At 40.0% G+C, this 22,002-nt stretch overlaps 1 protein-coding gene across 1 annotated transcript; it reads right to left on the bottom strand.

Annotated features, from left to right (window-relative positions):
* Positions 1-1,678: 1,678 nt before the first annotated feature.
* Positions 1,679-14,985, bottom strand: ADGRF4 (adhesion G protein-coupled receptor F4). Its single transcript, XM_068559194.1, has 9 exons — positions 14,921-14,985; positions 13,006-13,114; positions 12,090-12,144; positions 9,502-9,653; positions 8,045-8,296; positions 5,653-7,032; positions 3,402-3,443; positions 2,915-2,974; positions 1,679-1,726 (listed from the first exon to the last, which is right to left on the bottom strand). Exons 2-9 carry the CDS (start codon positions 13,090-13,092, stop codon positions 1,679-1,681), a joined length of 2,076 nt encoding a protein of 691 aa, XP_068415295.1. The 5' UTR covers positions 13,093-13,114; positions 14,921-14,985.
* Between the last annotated feature and the right edge of the window lie 7,017 nt (positions 14,986-22,002).

Here is a 22,002-nt window from a genome sequence, read left to right as displayed (position 1 = left end):
GGGTACAGATGTAAAAAGCGGAGGACCCCAATTACTGAGAAAATTCAACAGGGCCAGGGCCACCCGCGGAGGATAGGCTGAAAGAATGCAATCCTCATCCGTCCCCCACCTCACAGGTTCAAAAGTAGAAGTTGAAAGTTGAAGAAATAGGTGGTGAGGATTTCTTTGGAGAGAGTTGTTAGTGGGTTTCCACCTCCTTCCTCTACTTCCTCCTGATACTGGTCGAACTTTGAGCACCCCCCTGATTCTAGTAAGTGGTGTAGTCCCTGATCTTGGCTTCTACTGGTTGTCGCCAACTTTTCGTACAGCCAACCAGGTATGCCCAGCTAGCTAGAGAGAAGACTTCAGCCACGCCTCTCTTCTCTAGAATGGTTAGACAGTATCCCCAGGATGCAGGGCCTCCTCCACCCGGCTTAGTCTAGTAAGCTTCCCAAAACAGGTCAAATGAGAACCTTAATGGAAAGATCAGCTTTACTGAATCATCTGAACTACCTCTCCTTAGTGACTATTCAAGAAATGCTATAGTGATTCTCCACCATGGAAGATCCCTGTGGAGGAGGAAATGGGCAGAAGTTGGGAGGGTTAATTTTTTAAAGTTCTACTATTTCCTCCGCTTTAATGTTCTAATATAAAAATCCAAATGTGAAGGTGATTAATTAAGAATAATATGCCAGTGTTTTCTTCTCTGTTTTCACAGCACCCCATACACGCTGGTCAATGTATAGGACAGAGCCCCCCCTCCCTCCCCTCCCTCTTCCTGGGACCATGAGCCAATGTCCACAGCACCACAACATCAGGTTTGTATAATCTGTAACCCAGGAGGTCCCTCAAAGTTTCTTCAAACTCAGAGCATCTTTGATTCCATGAGATTGTTTCAACCCTTTGCTTTGCCCCATTGCTCAGTATATGGGCCATGACTCAGAAACGAAAGGAATGTAAAAGAGGATATGCCTGTTGCCAGGTGGTGTTTAAACATAAAATCTGAGACTTATCTATATCCATGCAGAAAGGCCACAAAAGCTCTCCAAGACAAAAGCATACCAAGATTGATTGCCCTGCCCACATGCCCCTGCTACCTCTCAGGCTTCTGGCTGCCACTTTGTGACTTATTCTCCCCTTCACGGCTGCCTAATATTTGTTTTCCCCTGATTTCACCTGTGTAGAAGTATGTCTCAGAGGTTGGCTGTGAGTAGACAGCTAATTTACCACAACTCCACCCATACCCCCTTAAGAATGATTCTGAACCCCAACTTCATTAGGGAGAGATGGACTTGTTGCTTTGTGATTCCAATCAATTGTCTTCCTTCTCAACAATGGGGTTCTCCTAAGTGTCAACACTCACTGGCAAGATGGAATTAAGGTGTGTGTAAACAGCAAGATGTATCCTGTATCAGAGCAGGTATGATGACAACATCCTCTCACTGAGGACAGAAAAAAAAGTATTCTTAAGATTTGGTCATGTAAACTGAGATGACGTAGGTTTTAAAGATGTGCGTATTTTCGTCTATGTGCTGGGCAATAAAGACGTTTCCATTCTCTGAAAGATATCCCCGTTTCCTTCCCACCTCCCTCCAGCATCACATAGTAGGCAATAGTGTGCTACCAGGGGGCATTGAGGGGTTTGTCACAGCTTACAAGTCAAGCTTCTCCTTGAGTTTTTAATACTCACATCTTATCCTCAACAATTCATTAATTTAGATCCATACATTGGGCTTAACGATGCATTCTAAATGGGGAAAAAATAACAGTGACGTCGATGAGGAATGGCATTGACCAAAATGCACATAGATTTATATTTATGTCTGTGCCTGACTAGAGATAAACATGTAAAAATGAAAACATGAAGTACTCAAGTTGACACAGCTACACAGAATTAAATTATCATATTTCACTGAATCTAACATTGTAAGCAACATCTTATTTTTACATCCACTAAGGAAGAAAAGGAAAAAATAACTTGCCAATTAAATCATGACTTGTCACTGACTGTACAAAACATTTCAATTTCAGAAATGTTTAGAGGTGAATAAAAAATGTCTATCTTAGAACGGATGAACTGTGGCGCTAAAAGTCACACTCAGTACTAGCTGACCATAAATTCTGACTCTCAATGTGTCCAGAAAGCTTTTTATTTGTTTACTTTAAAAGTAGCTCTTATTGAGAAACTGTTGGTTGAATAAACGACTTCTTTCTAATTAATATAACAATGATGGCAATTTCAATTGGTGCATGAAAAGACAGATAGCTAGGTCAAAAGTCATCTTCAATATCTATAAATACACAAACACTTCCATTCAAGGCAGTGTGGCTCACTGAAAAAGCCCAAAGCAAGGAGAATGCTAATTCTCACCATTAGTTGGGTGGCTTTGGGCAAATCTCACAAGTACTCTGGGCCTTACTTTCCTTACCTATGGAATGACTAGGTTGGACTAAAATCTCATTTCTAACTCTTGTCGTATTTCCCGGCTTTAGCATTTTTTAGAATTTAAGGTTCTGGGTTCATGTTGTCTCATCTCAATGGTCTAAATGTATTTAGTTGAAATACAACCGGTATGGAAACTTTTCTTTCTTTCTCTCTTTTTTTTTTTTTTTTTTGGCTGCTCTGAGGGGCTTGCAGGATCTTAGTTCCCTGACCAGGGATCGAACCCAGGACCCGGGACTGAAAGCACCGAATCCTAACCACTGGACTGCCAGGGAATTCCCTGGAAACTTTTCTTGAGGTCTGTATTCCATCGGCTTTAAGCTCTAGCAGGATAGTCCAAATTTGTCGAATGAAGAAATGAATGAAGGAAAGTATGTCCTCATGATTCTGTTTGCTAACAAATCCTGAACACTAAGCTATAATATTTGTCTCATCATGACTCTGCTGAGGACGTTGATCCTCCAATATTGAGACTGAAAAGGAGAGGCTTACCTCTGCTGCCTTTGACCGCCCCTTCGGTGAAGACATCCTCATCCTCAAAGCATCTCTAATCTAAGGAAGCAATGACAGTGAAGAAATGACAACATCCCCAGGGCCCAGACCTGTGTCGTGAAACTCTGAGGCCAGCAACCCTGGTAGAAGCGGCATCAACTGGTTTAGCACGGTGCTTGGAAAATAATGAGACTTGGATAAAAGTTGAGGTTTAGTTACAACTAAATTTAGGATTAAGATTAAAATTCTGGTCATGGTTTCTATTCTTTTTCACCAGCTATGTTCAAACATAGCCTCCAGTTGACTTGATAAAGAACAGGACATGAAAGAGTATAGTTCGTTCCTTTCCCCCTCAAAGCTGATGCCTTGAACCACCCCACAAACTCAACTCTTCCGGACTGTGCCCTCTGATCAAGGCTGCTTCAACCTCCTGCTCCCGTCAACTACATGGAGATCATTTACAATGAGTGAAACAAATTCAAATTACCTTGTGATCAATAATGGTTCCAAACAGCAAGATGAAGAACCCCTGTGGCAAAATTCAACAAAGTATGAGGGACAGTTTTGCAGACTGTATCCCAGCTGTTATTTTAATACCACTCTTCTAGATTCCTTCGAAGATACTTATCAGACATTAGAAACTTTAATTTCCACTGATTCCCATAAAAATGCATTGATGAGAATTTTCTTTGAGTGTATCTCAAAGAGAGAGGACCACCTTCATGTTTGTGCATGAGAGTTATTGATATTTACTGAATGGCTTCAGATGTAGGATAGAGTTTGCAACCTTATTAAATCTCTTTACTTTCTTCCCAAATATTAAGATAGCTGTTCTTACTCATGATGGCAGTAACATGTGACATAAAATCTTGTCATTCAAAGTCACAATCAGGGAAGGTGTCTTGAGAAAAAGAAACGTATTCTAGTCTACTTTCAGTGGAAGAAATAGGCAGCTGGAGCCTCTGAGGTGGTGGAAGAAGTTTCTGCATGAAAGAAAGAGAAGGTTACAGAGACCTGTGAGGCCAGGGTCTCTTCAAGTTTAAATTATCTGGTCACCTATAAAGTCACAATAATTGACGGTCAACCCTTTTATGTGGTGGGAGTTGAGGTCCAAGAAAAATCTGGATCCTGCCATGAGAGTGAAGGGAAGCCTGGTTTCTAAGGATGGTTTCATGAAGAAGAAACACTGATCAGAAGACTGAAATTTTTAAATGTGAGTCACAGGAAAAGCTTGCTTAGAAAAATGGAGTGTGTGTAACTAAAGCGGGTTTAGAATTTTTCTTTCCATCAAGAAAATAGAAAGAGAAATGATCTGAAAAAGAAATGCAGAACAAAATTTCCTGGGGTTTAATTAAGTTGCGAAGTAAAAATAGGATGGGATCATTAGTAACCAGAGTAACTTCAAGAGTTGGGGAGATATATGTGAGTCCAAGAGCTTTTGATTTCCTGCCCCCCGCCCCAAGAAATCCTTAAGTAAAAGGTTTCTCTTTAAAGCAATGCAAAGGAAAAAGTGAAATAAATATTCTCCATAGTTACTAAAGAATTATAAGTAAGATATATAATTGAACTGAGTTGGCATTTCTTTAAAGTTGGCTTTGTTATTTTGTATCAGGTTTTGAAATAGAGTAACAGGGACATGGAATACTTTGTGGCTTTATTTAAACAGTTATATTTATTTTATTTAAAGCACTGGTCAAAATTTTTTTTTGAAAATATTTTTCTGCAAAGAAGCAGATAATAAATATTTTAGGCTTTACAAGCTCTACAGCCTCTGTAGCAACTAACTCATCTTTGCCATTGTGACACAAAAGCAGCCGTAGGCAAAATGTAAACCAATGAGTAAGGCTGTATTTCAGTAAAACTATTTACAAAAACAGGCAGCAGGCCATAGTTTGCCAGCCCCTGATTTAAAACATTTTAAAAATATGAATTTGTCAAATTTTCTATTACTCATGGATATGGAAAGCAGCCTGACTAATGACAGCTTCCTGAAAATGGCTTAGTAGCCAAGATGAAGTGAAACAACTTTTAGATGGATAATCTTGTCAAACCAAGCATGTTAAGCAAGAAAAGAAAATAGAGATCATTTTAGGTGCATCCTTATCTTATAGAGGAGAGTCTGAGGACCAGAGAAAGTGACATTCCTGGGATCAACTAACATGTGTCAAGATCCATTTCTGTGAATAACAACCTACATTTATTTCACAGAGAACAGCGAGGAAGAGGTATGAGAACCCCTGACTGGTTAACACCCAAAGTGAGTGGCAAGGGGCATCCCTTCAGACTGTGAAACATGACTGTTATTTTATGGAGCACCCAAACTACTTGAGAAAAGATAAAAATTGTGCTTGTTTTGAGGCATAACATATTAAGTATAGCCTCACACATCCCTGACCAAAGACTGGTCCTCCATAAGTGCAGGTCAACTTCTTTTGACGTTGAAACTTTAGGAGGGATACAGGTAAACCAGTGAGGAGAGGAGAAAGGAGATTCCTACCCAACCAGCCTGATCATCTAAATCCAACTGGACAATCAATAGAGTGAGAGATGCCACAGATAAATGTCTCTAAGATATAGAAGGAAATGGAAGGAATATGTGGTGTTCTATATTTTTAAACCATAGCCATGTTTTATTGTAAAGCCAGAATAACAAATTGTAAGATAATAATAATGTTTTATAAATAAAATATTAATTAATAATATTAATTAATAAAATAAGTCTGCCTTCTGGAACTTACCTGGAAAGCATTGAGCAGGGCAAAGATTATATGAAATATCAAGGAAGTGCCTTCTATGAGGGTAGCTATTCCAAAACCCCAGGTCAGTCCCAGCAATGGGGTGAGGGTGGCGACATTTTTGCTGATCCTTATAATAACGGCCACATCCTGAGACCTGGAACTGCCAATAGAGGGCCTCTGAGTGTTGACAGCAACAACCAAAACCACAACAAGATTCACAGCCACAATAAGCAAGGCTGGGATGGCAAATGCTAAAAGGGCTTTGGTATTGTCCCAGTTAAGCCAACAGGCACCATGTCTCATGTAGCCTTTCCCTGGCACTGTGATAGCAACTGTGGTGACAGCAATGACCAACGGGCACCCATAGCCAATGGCAAAGCCAATGGCCATCATGCAGGACCTCATCATCCTCCGGAAAACGACCAATAGTCCATAGACGATGAGCAGTGCTTGGAAGAGCATCCAGAAAAACAGAGAGAGGTAGAAAAAGTGGCTAAAAAATGTCACCACAACACACCAGTTGTAGTTCTGGGCCTTTTTGTTAAAGTTAGAGCCTAGGATGAACCACACATTGGCGGTCAGGAGCGACACAGCTATGTTCACAATGCATACATGTCGCATGTATGATATCTCCGTCACAACCACTCGGGACCAAACTGTGGCTTCAATGATCAGGCAAACAATCAAGCTAAGGATGGAGACGCTGAGCCCAATGCAGGTGATATAGTCCAGGACCTTGTTGTCTACAGACATGGGGGACATGAGAATGGAAAAAGACATCAACACGTTGGTGTAGTTACACCAGCATTTCACTTTGCTGGCGGTATCCAATGTTGTTTCACAGACATTCTCATCCCACCTCCTTTTCCTGGAGTGCCAGCCAACACACTGGGCCCTGGTATTCCGGGATTTATTGATCTTCTCAAAGGTGAATAAGATTTGCTTCAATCTTTCTGGTAAAATCACCGAAACGACCAGCCCATTTACCCTCCTGGGAAGACTGGCATTTTGCAAGTGGGCTTCTTTCAGAACAGCCCCCAAGGTGGGAAAAGCTATGCCGATGGCTTCGGATGCATTTGGTGGCAGCTTCCACAGCTCTTGCCTGGGAACTTCTATCATTCCTAGGATACCCTCCGTTGTATTGCTCACGTTCATGGAGAAGCTGAAACTTCTCTCTGAGGTATTGTGGTTGATGTGAAGCCCTTTCGTCTGAATGAAGAGTTCATCCGTAATGTGCTCCAGTTCGTTCTGGATGCGGAATCGCCTCGCAAACCAATTCACTGACTGCAACAAATCCGAGCCAGCATTTTTGTCAGGAATGAAAGCCCAATTTTGAATGACTGCTTTGTCGAGGATGTGGTTGGCCACTTTGAAGTAGCTCTGCAGTGGAGAAAAGTGGGTATTATACTGGGGATTCACACAGTGTTGTACAAAGTTGATTTCTAAAACCTGAAATATCTAAAGATCAAATGATTTGAAATTATTTGACATATTTCTCTTCAAATGCACTGTTTATTAGAATCTCATACTAGTAGGCCTGCAGAGAGGGGAGAAAAGTAAAAGAATGTTAAAAATAAAACAAAATAAAATAAGGTAAAATGAAATGAAATAAAATAAGATAAAATGAAATGAGATAAAATGAAATGAAATAAAATAAGATGAAATGAAATAAAATGAAATGAAATAAAATAAGATGAAATGAAATAAAATAAGATAAAATAAAATAAAATAAAATAAAATAAAATAAAACGAATCACAGATCAGAGTTACCTGCTTTATTATATGCCCAGGGCAGCATTTCCACACTGCAGCTTGTATAACCCAAGTTTCCCATGAGATATTAATGACTGTTTGAGAAGGAGATTGGAAGTAGATTCTATGGCAATCCAAGTTTGAGAAGTACAGCATACCATATCCTTATACCCCTCACTCTTATAAAGAGTGCCAAGGTTCATTAACACATGAAAAGCTCTAAAAAGTCCTGCCATAAGGAGACCTACTTGGCTTTGTTTAACCCAGAGTTCCTATATCTGCTGTGCTACAGATCTCTCTTTTAAAAATGGAAGCTCTGCTAAGATTTCTCAGGACAATTACATTCTACAAGAATAAAATTTGGGCAACACTAGAGTAGGAACAATCTTCCCCACAGCCATCACTATGTGATAGTTTCTTGAAAATAGTCAGTCTGTACAAAAACATGTATAAAAAATGTTCTAACTTCTTGAAAATTTCCATAAACTGGTATAAATCAATATGCAAAACTGAACTGAACTGTTCTGATTGCTGTGGTTATCATAGCTTTTACCCTGAAAATACATTTGAAACTATTAAAATGCAAGATTTTGAAAAAAAACATATTGTCAGTTTTGAAAATGAAATTAACAAAGAATACCTTCATTTTCTCTTGGGTAACATTATCAGACAAGTGTGTAGAAATATTTTTTAGTAACTTCACTATAAATGCAATATTTCCAGACGTGGCTTCTGATGATTTCACAACATCAATTATGCAGGCATAATCAAGTGGGCAGTTCATTTGGATGACTTGAGCTACACTCTCAATTGGCTCTGGGGCTTGGTAGTCAACAATTTGCAGAGGTATAAATGGTGCTGCCACAGAAAAGCGTGATGTGTTATTTAAGTCCTGTTTAAAAAAAAAAAAAAGTTTCATTCAAAAATGATTAAGTACCTAAAGTGTCAGACTAAAGGAGTTAAAGGCACAAATAATCCACATGGGAAAAACAGACAGAGAAGTAAGTGGTCCTGAAAAGTGGTTTAGATGCTGAAAAGTATGGAGAAGGTAAGTGGGCTCACAAATGGGCACGAGAGTCCATCAGAATTCCCACAGGGATCAGGATGTTGACCTTTCTTATTGGAATCTGCTTTCAGGACAGTGATTTTAACTCAAGTATTATAACAAGACAGTTTTCTCCAGAGATATGGAGAAATTCTAGAAACAAAATTTGTCTCATTATTTTAATTTTTTTTTTAAAGAAGAGCCACATGGAACTTCAGAGGGGAGTGGTTGTTGGAGATTGGCAGTTAAACACAGAATGCTAAGGCATTGTAATTTTTTAAAGTTTAGAGTTCACTAAATAGAAGAGGTTATTTGCTCATTTCCTCATACTTTTTACCTAGAATTTCCCAGAATATGACTTAGGATAGGCCAAAGCAATAGCTTACTTCATTTAACTCACTTCTGAATGCCACTGTCGTTGCAGGGACATGTATGTGATTACCTATGCTAAGTGACACTGCATTGATACTCCCTTTATAGAAACACTGTTGACATTTTAGGAGATGCAGAGATCAATGTGCTTCTACAAGATTGGGGGGGGGGGCAGAAGGAAACAGTCACTAAGTGAAAGGATATAAGATAAAATATTTTAATTGAGAATTGTTGTATTCATTGGATTTCCATTCCTTCTGGGACCCACATCTCTCTCTTCTTTTGGTCAAGTGATTGAAAGTATTTGAAAAAGATATCAAACTTATTTTGATTCTAGACACATTTAGTTGCTTCATTGATTAGCATAAGAGGTATGCAAATCCATCTTTATAGCTAAAATTTTAATCTCTAAGTGTTTATCATTGTATAGATAAATTTCAGATCTTTTTTTGAGAAAAGATTTTGAGAGGGAGAAATAGAGTAGGGAGAGGAGAGAGTAGCTGAGAGTTTGGGTGAGGAAGGAATAGACAAACTTGAATCTGCTCCGTAGAATTTCTCAAGTCCAGATCTGAGACTTATTGTCATGCTGAACAGAAAACATTAAAAACGCCTCTACCCCCTCCTGGGGGATTGGCTCCTGTAGAATATGCAAATAAGATGCAAATATGCAAATGAATCACCATAAAGAGTGTTTCCACAGAAAGGCTTGTACATGTTTCGGTTGATTTTTGCCACTTGTTTCCATTACAGATAAATCCTATTTCTCCACGAAAGTGCTGAACACAAGGCTGGCTGCAGTTGGACGAAGTGGTGCAAGGTCCATGGCATTTTTCTTAAAAGGAGAAGAGAGAGAGAGAATCCTAATTAGCATTTCCGCACTCTGACTGGGGCATCTAACTCATTCTGGGGCCTTGGGGATTACTTCCCAGAGGAGGTGACATTGACCTGGGTTCTTAGCAACAAGACATGACAGTCAGGTTGTGAAGCTGACGTCTAGGTAGAGTGAAGAGCATGTGGAAAGGAGGGATCGCAGGTCATTCATAAAGGCTGATTCAGAGTGTCTGAAGGGAGAGTGGCAAGAGATGAGGGTGGGGAGGAAAACATGTCAAGTAGTGAAGGATCTTGGATCCTGTGCTAATATGGGGGCTACCAGAAAACATGATTGGATTTGTGTTTGAAAGATAATTAACCATAGCATGGAGCAGGAGTCAGTAAACTTTTCTGTAAAGGACCAGGTAAATAGAGTTGCCAGATAAAATACAGGTTAAGTGCCAGTTAAATATTAATTTTATTTTCAGATACAGCCAATTCCCATGATTTGCAGCAGTTAAATTCTATAGTCACTGCCACAAACACTGAATTAGCAAAAACATAACCATCGCTCCTAGGAGAAATACAAGGTTAGGTTCTTGCAAGCTTCTGCTCACAACATTTTCATCAACCAATCAATATATCAATATATAAGCTTGTTTTGTGTTTCCATTTAACATATGTTGTTGATTCACTGACACTGAATTCACGACCAATAGCACCATAGCCCATGACAGCATATGAGCAAAGCTTATCTCACATATGTATTCTCTCCACAAGGCACATCATAACCTTCTTAGGAACGTTAAACAGCACTTCAGAACTATATCTGGGGACCATTTTAAGCAGTGAAATCACCAACAAAAAGCACAAAAAGCAAAACATGTGGCACTACATAGGCCACAAGAAGAACACTTGTTTATAGTAGGAGAGCTGAAACAAGAAGGCCAAGGGCCACCTCGTTCAGCTGTGAACAAGCACCTCGGCCAACTCAGTTTTTCTGCTATTCTGTGCATGCCTGTGAATGATTCAGAAAGCAGTGTGAGTATTGATTTGGGGGTTGCAAATAAATTTCTATGAGTAAGAGAAGTTTCAGATACAGAATCCATAAATAAAGAAGACTGACTAAAAATGTTCAGTAAAACAATGGATAATTTTTTCGTATACGTATGATCCATGAAAGATTATTCATGGTTTACCTGAAATTTAAATTTCACTGCACTTCCTATGTTTTTATTTGCTAAATATGTCAAGGCTAGCCAGAGAGTAAATATTTTCAGCTTTGTGGGCCATATGGTCTGTCATAACTACTCAGCTCTGCTTTTGTAGCATGAAAGCAGTCAAAGACAATATGTAAATAATTGGGCATGGCTGTGTTTCAATAAAACTCTATTTATAAAAACTGGTGGTGGCCTAATTTGGGCCATGAATAGAGTGCATTGACTTGATGAAGCTGTTGAAGTATTCCCAGGAAGAATTGCCTTCGGATAGTGGCAGTGCAATGGAAAGAAGCAGATGATGCTGAGAGCTATTAAGGTATTGAAATAAATATGATGAAGTGCCCTATCGGCTGTGAGTCAGAGGCTGCACTGATATTTATGGTTTGGACAGCTCTGTGGATGACTCCATTTATGGAGAAAGGAAACAAGTGGTTTTGCATCCTTCTTTGACATCTACCCAAGTGTATCAATTTTGCAATTTATTTAAGCTGAGTGCTTCTCAATTTCTTCATTCATAAATATAGTTTGGAGGTAATGCCATAGTCTTATTACAAACATTGAATGAGACAGCATCTCGTACAGCACTTAGATCAGTGTTGTCATAAATGCTCAATGAAAATTAGCTACCTTTCTCTCCTCTTTCATTTCTTAACTCCACATCTGTATAGAGATGTATTTGCCACCAGAAATGTACTTGGCCGTGACTGTGCAGAGCCCTGTTATCACTACTATGTGGGTGAGAACCACATGATTTCACTATCTTACTACTCATGATGCCTCCATAGTTTATTTTTCACTTCTCGAGAGTGACCAGTCTTGCCAACACAATACCTCTTATATCACTTCAACAGACCTCTCGGCCTCAGAGTGTTACATACATTTAAGCATCCTGAAAACATCTTTGAATGAAGGAATGAAAGACTCCTGTCCTCTTCCCTCTTATGCCTCTTGTTAGCTCGTTAGTTCACACAGATTTCCCTTTTGAGTTTTAAAAGGGACTCTTGTCTACTATTCTAGAACAACTGAGAATATTTGCCAACTTGCTTCATTGACTATGCCATGGATAATAGTATAATTATTTTTTAAAAATCTATCAATGTCAGTAAACATTAAGAATTTATTAAAGATTGTTATTCTATGTGAAAGGTTGTGGTCTGGGGACAGGCTTGCAATATCCATGCCCTTCCTTTATTCTGCCCTGTCTTCAAACGGAAGAAAACTATTCTATAGCCACACACCTTGCATCCTTTCAGTCTTGGGTTTTCCTTCAGGACCTTGAAGTTTATCTCCATCCTGTAAAACATAAATTCCCAGACATCTTCTTTACTGTGGGCCTCTCCTCTCTCATCTCAACTTAGAGGCTCTATGTGGACATGAAAAGAAAATGTGTTCAGGACTAGGAAGAAGACTGCAGCTGATATGGCAGGAACTTGCTGAAGGAAACAGGGATGTGAGCACCGACTGAGAACATGCTGCCCCCTGATGAAGGTTAGATACTTGACAGTGGTCACTTGAGCTCTGAAGGTCAGTGGATTGGATACAACTTTTGAAAAGTTTAAGTATCCTTGGAGAACACAGTGATGACAATTATAGCACTAAGCTGTTCTCTGCCTGTATTAACTGAAACTGTGAAATGAAACTAATATGGTCCACCCGATACTGTGTATCCTCAGAGAGGAAGAAGTCAGCAGGTACTAAGAATGAGTGCTAGGTTGCAATAATAGAATCACAAACTCTCTGTAGCTATGAAGGAGTGTAAAGATCTAAAAGAAAAAAAAACAACCACTCTTCATGTTATAGGTAAGGAAATTAAGGACTCAGAGAAGTGAAGCAACTTGTGCAACTAACAAGCAAAGTTAAGGTTTGAACCTAAATTGCTCAGCTGCCAGGCTAGTGGTTCCTCCTCTCATCAGCTGCCTGTCTACATACCCCGTGGCTTGCAAGGAGGTTTTTCTGTAATACTGTTGCACCCTGTCACAACAATACTGTACTGTCTTTTCTTTATTCCTTTCTTTAGAAAGCTGCCATGAGTAAGGGGAAAATCGTAGTCATCTGAAAGTTTCTTTTAAATGACACGTTATTTATCATAACTCTAGTCATCTCAAAGAACTGACTGATTTCTAACGGGACCACCTAAGAATGGATCAAACTTACTTTTATGTGGGTCTTGGATCTAGGATGAGAACATTCTGTGGCCAGAAATAACATTAAACAGTAAATCGTGATTGCCTGGGACTTCATTTTCACACATGAGGCTCTTCACCTGCAATAGACAACAGAGTTGGATCCAGCTGAAGATGAGGACAGCACATAACCCTACAATACTTAGCCAACCAACCAGCCACTTAGTCCTCAGCAACCATAAATTTCCTTATGCTCTAATGGAGACGAGCTCACTCTGATCCCCTTAGGCTCACGGGGCAAACTGTGACCAGGAAGCAGACAAAACTCACTGATCTTGGCTCAAAGCCTTCCTGGTTGGAGTCAAGACTAAGAGGGACTTTCGCAGCTCCACTGAGTCTTCTGCTGAGATGACAATCCACGGGCACTTACAAGAAGGCTTCCAAATTGTCTCTGAGTTTAAAATTGTCTTTGAGTTCCTAAGTATGGAGGTTCCTTAAAAAACTAAAAATAGAACTACCGTATGACCCAGCAATCCCACTACTGGGCATATACCCTGAGAAAACCGTAATTCAAAAAGAGTCATGTACCACAATGTTCATTGCAGCTCTATTTACAATAGCCAGGACATGGAAGCAACCTAAGTGTCCATTGACAGATGGATGGATAAAGAAGATGTGGCACATATATACAATGGAATATTACTCAGCCATAAAAAGAAGGAAAGAAAGAAAGCAATTGAGTTATTTGTAGTGAGGTGGATGGACCTAGAGCCTGTCATAGTGCAGTAAGTCACAAAGAGAAAAATACCGTATGCTAACACATATATATGGAATCTAAAAACAAACAAACAAAAAAAAAAGGTCATGAAGAACCTAGGGGCAAGATGGAAATAAAAACGCAGACCTACGAGAGAATGGACTTGAGGACATGGGGAGGGGGAAGGGTAAGCTGGGACAAAGTGAGAGAGTGGCATGGACATATATACACTACCAAACGTAAAATAGATAGCTAGTGGGAAGCAATCGCATAGCACAGGGAGATCAGCTCAGTGCTTTGTGACCAGCTAAAAAGGGTGGGATAGGGAGGGTGGGAGGGAGGGAGACGCAAGAGGGAAGAGATATGGGGATATATGTACATGTATAACTGATTCACTTTGTTATAAAGCAGAAACTAACACACCATTGTAAAGCAATTATACTCCAATAAAAATGTTAAGAAAAAAATAAATTAATAAATAAACAAAGCACCCATGAAGAAAAAGTTAAAAAAAAAAATTGTCTTTGAGTTCCTAACCAATGAACAGGAGGAAAGTATTTTGACTTACACCATCATCTTGTAAACCAAATCTGATCAGGGGAAAGGGAACATGGCAGAATGACAGGCAAAGTGTGGTAATGGATTTGCATAGGTGTTGAGATATACGTGCGGAATTCACGATCTGACAGTGTGGGTAGAAAGAAGTTCTCACATATGCAACCACATGGTGGATGGGCACACTAGGAAATTTGCAATATTACTATTGTTTAGGGTATATATTTACATATATTTATTTATGTATTTATTTGGCTGCGCCAGGTCTAAGTTGCAGCACGCGGGATCTAGTTTCCTGACCAGGGATCGAACCTGGGTCCCCTGCATTGGGAGCTCGGAGTCTTAACCACTGGACCACCAAGGAAGTTCCCTAGGATATATTTTTAACTGATCCTTACAAAGGGAAATAACAGAAGAACCAGTGTGAGCTGTCTTAAAAGTATCCTTATGTTTCACATATACATGTAGCTTTCAATAATTTTTGACCCTAACACAGTAAGAAACAGATCTTACATTGTGACTCAGTGTGTACAGACAAAAATATGTATGTATATAGCGATCCATGTATAAAACTAAAAAAACATATAATTTTTATATTTTAAAAACTTATATGTTAAAATACTATTCTTCCTACCTGCAAGCAAGGCACTCTGATAAATCCATGATTTTTATCTTGTATTCCACTTTATTCTATCTGACATTCTCTCAAAAATTGGTTGCCACCCACTAAACTGAATTCGCAACCCTCTAATGGATGGTAACCTGCAATTTGAAAAACAGAAATGTAGAGTATGATTCATTATCATTGTCAAGTTGAAAATTATTCACTTCTTCTGCGAAATTGGTCATATTGATCCTTTCTCTCTGCTATTCTTCACAATTCTATTGCAGTCCCCTTCCCCAGGTACATGTATCAGGGAGAAAAGATGCCTACATTCAGGACCAAATAATAGGACTGATGGGTAAGTGCAATTCTCCTCCAGCTGGAGAACATCACATTTATAAATAATAACGCCTGCTATCTAAGGCTTCAGGAGAAGGGCCACTCTTATTCTCCATTGTTTTCATTATAGGAACTTTGCTTAAAGCTAATCTTGCTGGAAGAAAGTCAAGCATTTGGCATAGTGATGTGATGTGATGTGATGTGATTTATGGAGTCCAAAAATGTTCTGCAACCAATGCTAGGGCCTCTAAGTCCACAGTCCCTAAAAATGTTCAGAGAGTATTTAATCCAATAGCCATGGCATTTTCTGTAGATCATTATGTTCTTTGTGGAACATTATGAAATAATGATACATTTCATGTATTCATATAAACTAAGAAAAAATTTACTAGCAGAAATATATATATGCAATATGAAATCATAAGCATGAGCATAAGAAACACAAACGTTGAACTAAACACAACTGGCTAGTTTGGGGTTAATTTGCTACTTGATCATTCACATTATTATAGTCTGGTGTATGTAACCCGCATACCACTTGGCATGATAATTATAAGGTAAATTTCCTTCAGTTACTACAAATGCTGGGGAGAGACTATTTAATGATATAACCCAAGAGGAGTCATAGCATTCTTATTTTTGCCCAGTTTGACTGGTGGGGATTAGTCAGATGGATAGATGTTTTCAAGTTAGCCTCAGTTGGGTTGTTTTTCTTCTCACCAGAAAGAGTTGAATGGGATCCCTCCCATCCCAGAGTTCAGATGTTGGCTGAGGCCAAAAGCCAGAGTGCTCTGCAGAGCAGAGAATGAGGAATTTAAAAAATAAAAAGAAGCATTGCCAGCATAATCCTTAATCAGAAGTTGATATTATGTAGAACAGAATGGAGGAAGCAGGCTTTCTTAGATTAACCATTGATAAAGACAATAATTAGAGTGAACTTTGAGTTTTGCATAATTCCAAACTGAAAAATTTCTGCAAGTACAGATAAAATGCCTCTTCAAGACGTAGCACAATGTCTACATACAGTAAGATTCTCCTTGAGTTTTTAATACTCACATCTTATCCTCAACGATTCATCAATTTAGATCCATTGGCTGGGCTTAACGATGCATTCTAAATGGGGAAAAAATAACAGTGAAGTCAATGAGGAATGACATCCACCAAAATGCACATAGATTTATATTCATGTCTATGCCTGACTAGAGACAAATGTGTAAAAATGAAAACATGAAGGAAAGTACCCAAATTGACACCATTACACAGAATTAAATTACCGTATTTCACTGAACCCAACATTATAAGCAACATTATTATTTTTATGTCCACTAAGAGAGAAAAAGAAAAGAACTTGCCAATGAAACCATGACATGCCACTAACTGTACAATACATTCCAACTTCAAAAATGTTCAGAGGTGAATAAAAAATGCCTATCATAGAGCTAATGACCTGTGGCACTAAAAGTCACACTCAGTACTAGCTGACCATAAATTCTGACTCTCAATGTGTCCAGAAAGCTTTTTGTTTATTTTAAAAGTAGCTCTTATTGAGAAACTGTTGCTTGAATAAATGACTTCCTTCTAATTAATATAACAATGATGGCAATTTCAGTTGGTGCTTGAAAAGACAGATAGCTAGGCCAAAATTCATCTTCAAGATCTATAAATACACAGATACTTGAATTCAAGGGAGTGTGGTTCACTGAAAAAGTCCAAAGCAAGGAGAATGCTAATTCTCATGATTAGTTGGGTGGCTTTGGGCAAATCTCACATGTACTCTGGGTCTCCTTACTTATGAAAATGACTAGGTTGGACTAAAATCTCATTTCTAATGCATGTCTTATTTCCCAGTTCTGGCATTTTATGAATCTATGGTTCTGGGTTCATACTGTTTCATCTCAATGGTCCAAATGTCAAGTTGAAATACAACCAATATGGAAAATTCTTTCAAGCGTTATATTTATATAATTTAATCCCTGAAAATATAGCAGTCAGCTCTCTTGAGCCAGTACAAGCCAGCTCCAGCACAGCACGGCCTCATGCCTGCCCCAGGGTCTCGCCTTCACCCAGACCCTGCTCTCAGCTTCTCACTGTCCCATCGGCACTGGCATTTAGATGGCAGTACCGATGAACGAGGAAAAGAAACCTAGGTTTTGAATGAGGAAAAGAGAAGAACAAAGACACAAAATCTAAACATAAACTAAATTGTCTAGAAGAGCATCAACAACACACAGGCAGTGCTGAAAGGAAAAGCTTTCAGATGTGAACGTAACCAAAGCCAGCTCACCTGGACACTCACCTGGACGAGGGGTTTACTAGTTCCTCGCGAAGAGTGGCCGGAGTCCATGCCAGGTCCTATCCTACATGGAGAATCCAGAGTTATTCTCTGTCCAGGACGCTTAAATTACCTTTATACCATGTACTGACTTCTGGGTCTGCAGAGTGTTCAGTTTATCAATGAAATCGTGTGTCTTTATAAAATCCCTAGTTCCACAAAACCCCTGGAGATGGTGACAGAAAAACACTTTGTTGGGAAGAACTGTCACTGGCTATTTAAATCAAGATCCTAATACCCAGCTGGGGGGGAAATGAAAAGAGTAAGCAGTAATCCTGACAGAATAACACTGCAAAAATGCATATTTATCCTGGGGTACCCACATTATCCACCACCTGTTTGGCAACAATTTGTCCCAGGCACCAAAAGGTAAAGAAAAAAAGTGTGAAAGAAAAACAACACTGAAGACATTTGTATAAATGTTCTATGAATTCAGGAAATCTGCCTGCTTTACTCTTAGTGGGCAAACAATTTGGTGTCTATTGGATTCGGCCAAGGCATCATGTCCTCACGTGGTTTTCTGTGGATCACTGGTCTCATAAAAGACTAAGGGGTTCCATGGTCAGATCAGTTTGGGAAACATTGTGTACCAGTACCACCAACCGCCCCCCCCACCCCCCCGATACACACACACATTCATTTGCATAGCAAAGTTCTGACAGTTCTTGAAGTGACAACACTGTCACACAGGTTTTACCAAATTTACTTGATCATCAAAAGTGCTTTGGGAGAGTTGAAGGCTGCTATCCAAAGACAGTATGCCATTTTGGAACAGATTAATCTCTCCAGATTCAGGCTTCACATGCCTTTGTTGGACCCTACCCCATGCCAATCTTGTGCTAACACCTTCCTGGGAGCTCCTTTCATTCTCTCACATCGTGATCCAAAGTAGCCCAGCAGAGAGTAATAGTCCTGGCCTTAGTGCATCCTGAAAGAAGGCGGCAGTGGGCAGGCAATCTTTAATCCGTGAAACATGTAAGAATTATCCTGAAACTTGACATGACGCTCAGAGTAGAGCTGGAGGGAAGACAAGCACCTATGCATGGCAGTCAGAAGTATGGGATGACCACAAGGGAGGGCAAGACAGACTCAGAAATGGAGAATAAAAAAGAGGAAAAGAAACAAGATGCAAAAGAACTCTCACCTGAGGCTCTCTATGGTTAATTAGGTAAATAAATAGCTATCTGACATTTACAAAGAAACTCCCTCCAACTTGTACACTAGTCATCCAATAAAGTCACGCCGCATCTTATGCCCAAAGTATCTGAAAGAAGACTTATTTCAGAGATAAAAGCAACAAGGAATCTGGAATGGCAGCTTCTCAGGAACTAAAGAAGTTCCAATCACTCCTCCTTATTTCCACAACCCGTCTCTCTTTGTGCATCCTCACAAAGGTGTGAATTACCTCCTACCATACACTTCTGTTTTTCATTTAATAACAAGCAGCCATTCTAGGTAGCTGAATGGAAGCCAGTCTCCCTGGTCTAACATGGTGATTATGTCAAAGAGAGAGAGAGAAAATAGTGTTTGCTGGCTTCAGAGGCTTAAAGGAAAATATAGCTACACCCAAAAGTTCCAGAGGGGCTGCGTCTCAGGATTTAGCTCTGTGGAGAATTCACAGCAATGAGTACCTTCCATACCACTGCCTGTGCTCTGAGACCTAATGATAAGGGGTCAGCAGAGCACTGGGCTTAGGGCTTTTAGTCCCAGAGCCCCAGAGAAAGTAGGCTGCACTTAGTGGAAAAATCATTTTATCATTAACTAGGAGGTGGACACAGAAGGACATTTCTCTGTCTCCAGCATCCAGCAGAGCATAAGATGTATAATAGACACTCAGTAAACATTTGTTGGATACATGAATAAAGGTGTGAATGATGCCAGCTTCTGAAGTTTTTGTTTCAAAATCACAAGGCAACTTTCCTATTTTAGGAGAGCAGATGAGCATATTTGCAATGCTAGATCATTTTGGAACCTAGTAAATTAAGTAGAAATGCACCCAGCCTAATGGACCTCCTCTTTGTTATACTACATCCTTACGTAAAAAAGGATTGTGAGGTCTCATCTAGATTCAACAGGAAACAGCGTCCTGCCAGATTAGTGATGTCTGCCACAGGCATGACAGTGCAAGTGTCTTTCCACGCTGTCTCCACAAAGTCGGAAATCACAAAACATTGCTTCCCTGGACAGAGCTAGAAGATGCTGGCTGTTCTTAAACACCGTCTTCTATTTGTCCCATCTTTGTACCTGGAGCTGAGTTTCTGAGTTGGAATTCAAAAATACAGTTAGGCTTCCTGGGTCCTGGAACATATTTCTGATACTAGATGCTAGGTGGAGTTGGGGCAGATGACTCACGCAGACTGAGGCCCTCCCCACCTGTCTGAACACGCTGAGTAAGGGCTCGTATCAGGACTCTCAAAGAAAATAATAGGAAAAACAGCCTGGAAACTGTAACCACAGTCAAGCAGAAAGGAACGCATGGAAAAGTATGACCTCTCAAACCTCTTCATGCAAAACACTTTGAGGTGAGCTGGATGGGAATGCTTGTAAACAAAGTGGATACTTTCCCAAAGTGTTCCGCTCCATTGAACTTCACCCCAAGGTGAGAGGGACGACCTATTCTCAGTGGTTTGCTAATCTGTTAGACAGCACCTCACGGCATTCTCCTTGGCCAATCCCACTGCTGGGAAGGACCAATCCAGAAAGGTTAACTGGAGGGTGAGGAACTTAAGAGTTAGGTGACCCACATTTTGGAGGAGGGGGTGGTGTGTGTCTTTTGCTCCCCTCAGCCTAATTTCCTGTCTGCCCCACTAGTGTAATTAGGACAGATTATACAGCCAGATGGCCCAACAAGTTGCTTGTGTGTTTCTGGCCTCGATAATAGAATGTATTCAGTCTCTCTTACGGGTTCTCCCTTGCCATGCGTGAGCTGTTTCATAAAGAGCCTTGGGGGAAAAGAAAGATACGAAAGATCTTCTGTAATCAGAAACATCTCGTCCTCGGTTATTTTAGATGGCAACCAGCCAGTGTCTTTGTAGCTCAATATCTACTCTGAGAATTGCAGTCTGGATTCAAATTCTGATAAGTTTGAATAATCACATCATCTCAGAGTTGGAAAGCTTCCAGCATCTCACCAACTATCTTGATACTTATATGATGTTAAAGAAATTGATATGACAGGCAATTGCCCTGCTCCATGAAGAAAGCTCTCTGGAGGGCTGACACTAAAAAAAAAAAAAAAATAGCATCTTAAGATGCACACTTTAGAGCTCCCACAATTGTCCTCAGAGTTTAAGGAATATAGACCATCAAATGGCATAATACTGGCCACTCAAAATGAGGGGAGATAGGTTTCAGCAGTAAGTGGAGGAAATGTTTCCCTTTAAGTTGATATAAGGACAGCTTTGTCAACCCCACTAAAAGAAGAAACTATTAAAGCATGCTTCATAAAACAAAATCTAGCTTTACACTCAGCCTGAAGGAAGGGATTGAAAACTAGTTTGCTCATGCAATTTATCAAGTAAGGGGGACTATTGGAGAACAGAGAATCTAATTGCCTAACAAAGGGCTTTGCATTTTCACCCCTAGAAGTGAGCAATTTAGAGCCTGACAAACGACTTTTTAAAGAAAAACAAATGTAAAAGAGACTGAGGAAATACTCCAAACTGGAGTTAGCCAACCTCTAAATAATGGTAGGGAAGGTGCCTGCAGAAACAAGCATTCCAGAAAATAGCATCATAAATCACACATTTCCCCCATTCTGGAATATGTCTAACCACAATCCTGCCTTCAGTAGGAAAAGGTGTTGTCATGGCGTGTGTACTCACAGCATCCAGGAGACCCAGCAGCCCAGCAGGAGGGTCGACGCTGGGCTCCCCACCACTATGCCCCACCATCACCGTGCTGGCTCCGGAACCTCCCAAGGTCCCCGTCAGTGGCTGGGATCTGTCTTCTCCATATTTGAAAGGAAGTCCAGGAGGCCCCGGTGTAAACCAGCTGCCGTGGTGAGAAGCCGATGGGAGAACTGTAAACCTTCCCTGAGTTTCAAGGCTTGTGTAAGTCTGTGATTCACTGCCCAGTGGGTCCGTCAAACACGTCTAAGAGAAATTACAGGTTTCTCTCGTCTGAAGCAAATCCATTAAAATGAGTCACTTGTTTGTCTTTTCATTCCTCCTCTCTATCTCAGATGATCACATGAGACTCTGCTGTCCCTACTGCACTGGGGTAATTAGAACGCAGGGGGTAAAATGCCAGGTTGTGTCACTGTTGTTGATTTTAAAAGGCGACCACATTTTTGCCTGTGCTGACGTTGAACGTGGAAAACACTAACTAGGACACTGCTTAGTACATCGTGATCCAATCCCTACCTTAACACCAAAGATATTTTTGTTTTATTTTTTAATGACTGGCCCAAGGAGTTCTTACTGAGCCTCCACCTTGGTGC

Source organism: Eschrichtius robustus, chromosome 12 (assembly GCF_028021215.1).
Source record: "Eschrichtius robustus isolate mEscRob2 chromosome 12, mEscRob2.pri, whole genome shotgun sequence".
NCBI classification, from domain to species: domain Eukaryota; kingdom Metazoa; phylum Chordata; class Mammalia; order Artiodactyla; family Eschrichtiidae; genus Eschrichtius; species Eschrichtius robustus.
Note: the sequence above shows the minus strand (reverse complement) of the source record. Positions and strands in the feature narration are given on the sequence as shown.

What these genes read in the sequence shown, in the direction of transcription:
- ADGRF4 (XM_068559194.1), bottom strand. Translation starts at nt 13,092, where the DNA reads ATGAAGTCCCAGGCAATCACGATTTACTGTTTAATGTTATTTCTGGCC. An exon ending in CAAGACTGAAAGGATGCAAG is followed by an intron (nt 9,654 to 12,089) that starts GTGTGTGGCTAT and finishes TCTCCTTTTAAG; the next exon opens with AAAAATGCCATGGACCTTGC. An exon ending in GGCGGTCAAAGGCAGCAGAG is followed by an intron (nt 1,727 to 2,914) that starts GTAAGCCTCTCC and finishes TTCCCCATTTAG; the next exon opens with AATGCATCGTTAAGCCCAAT.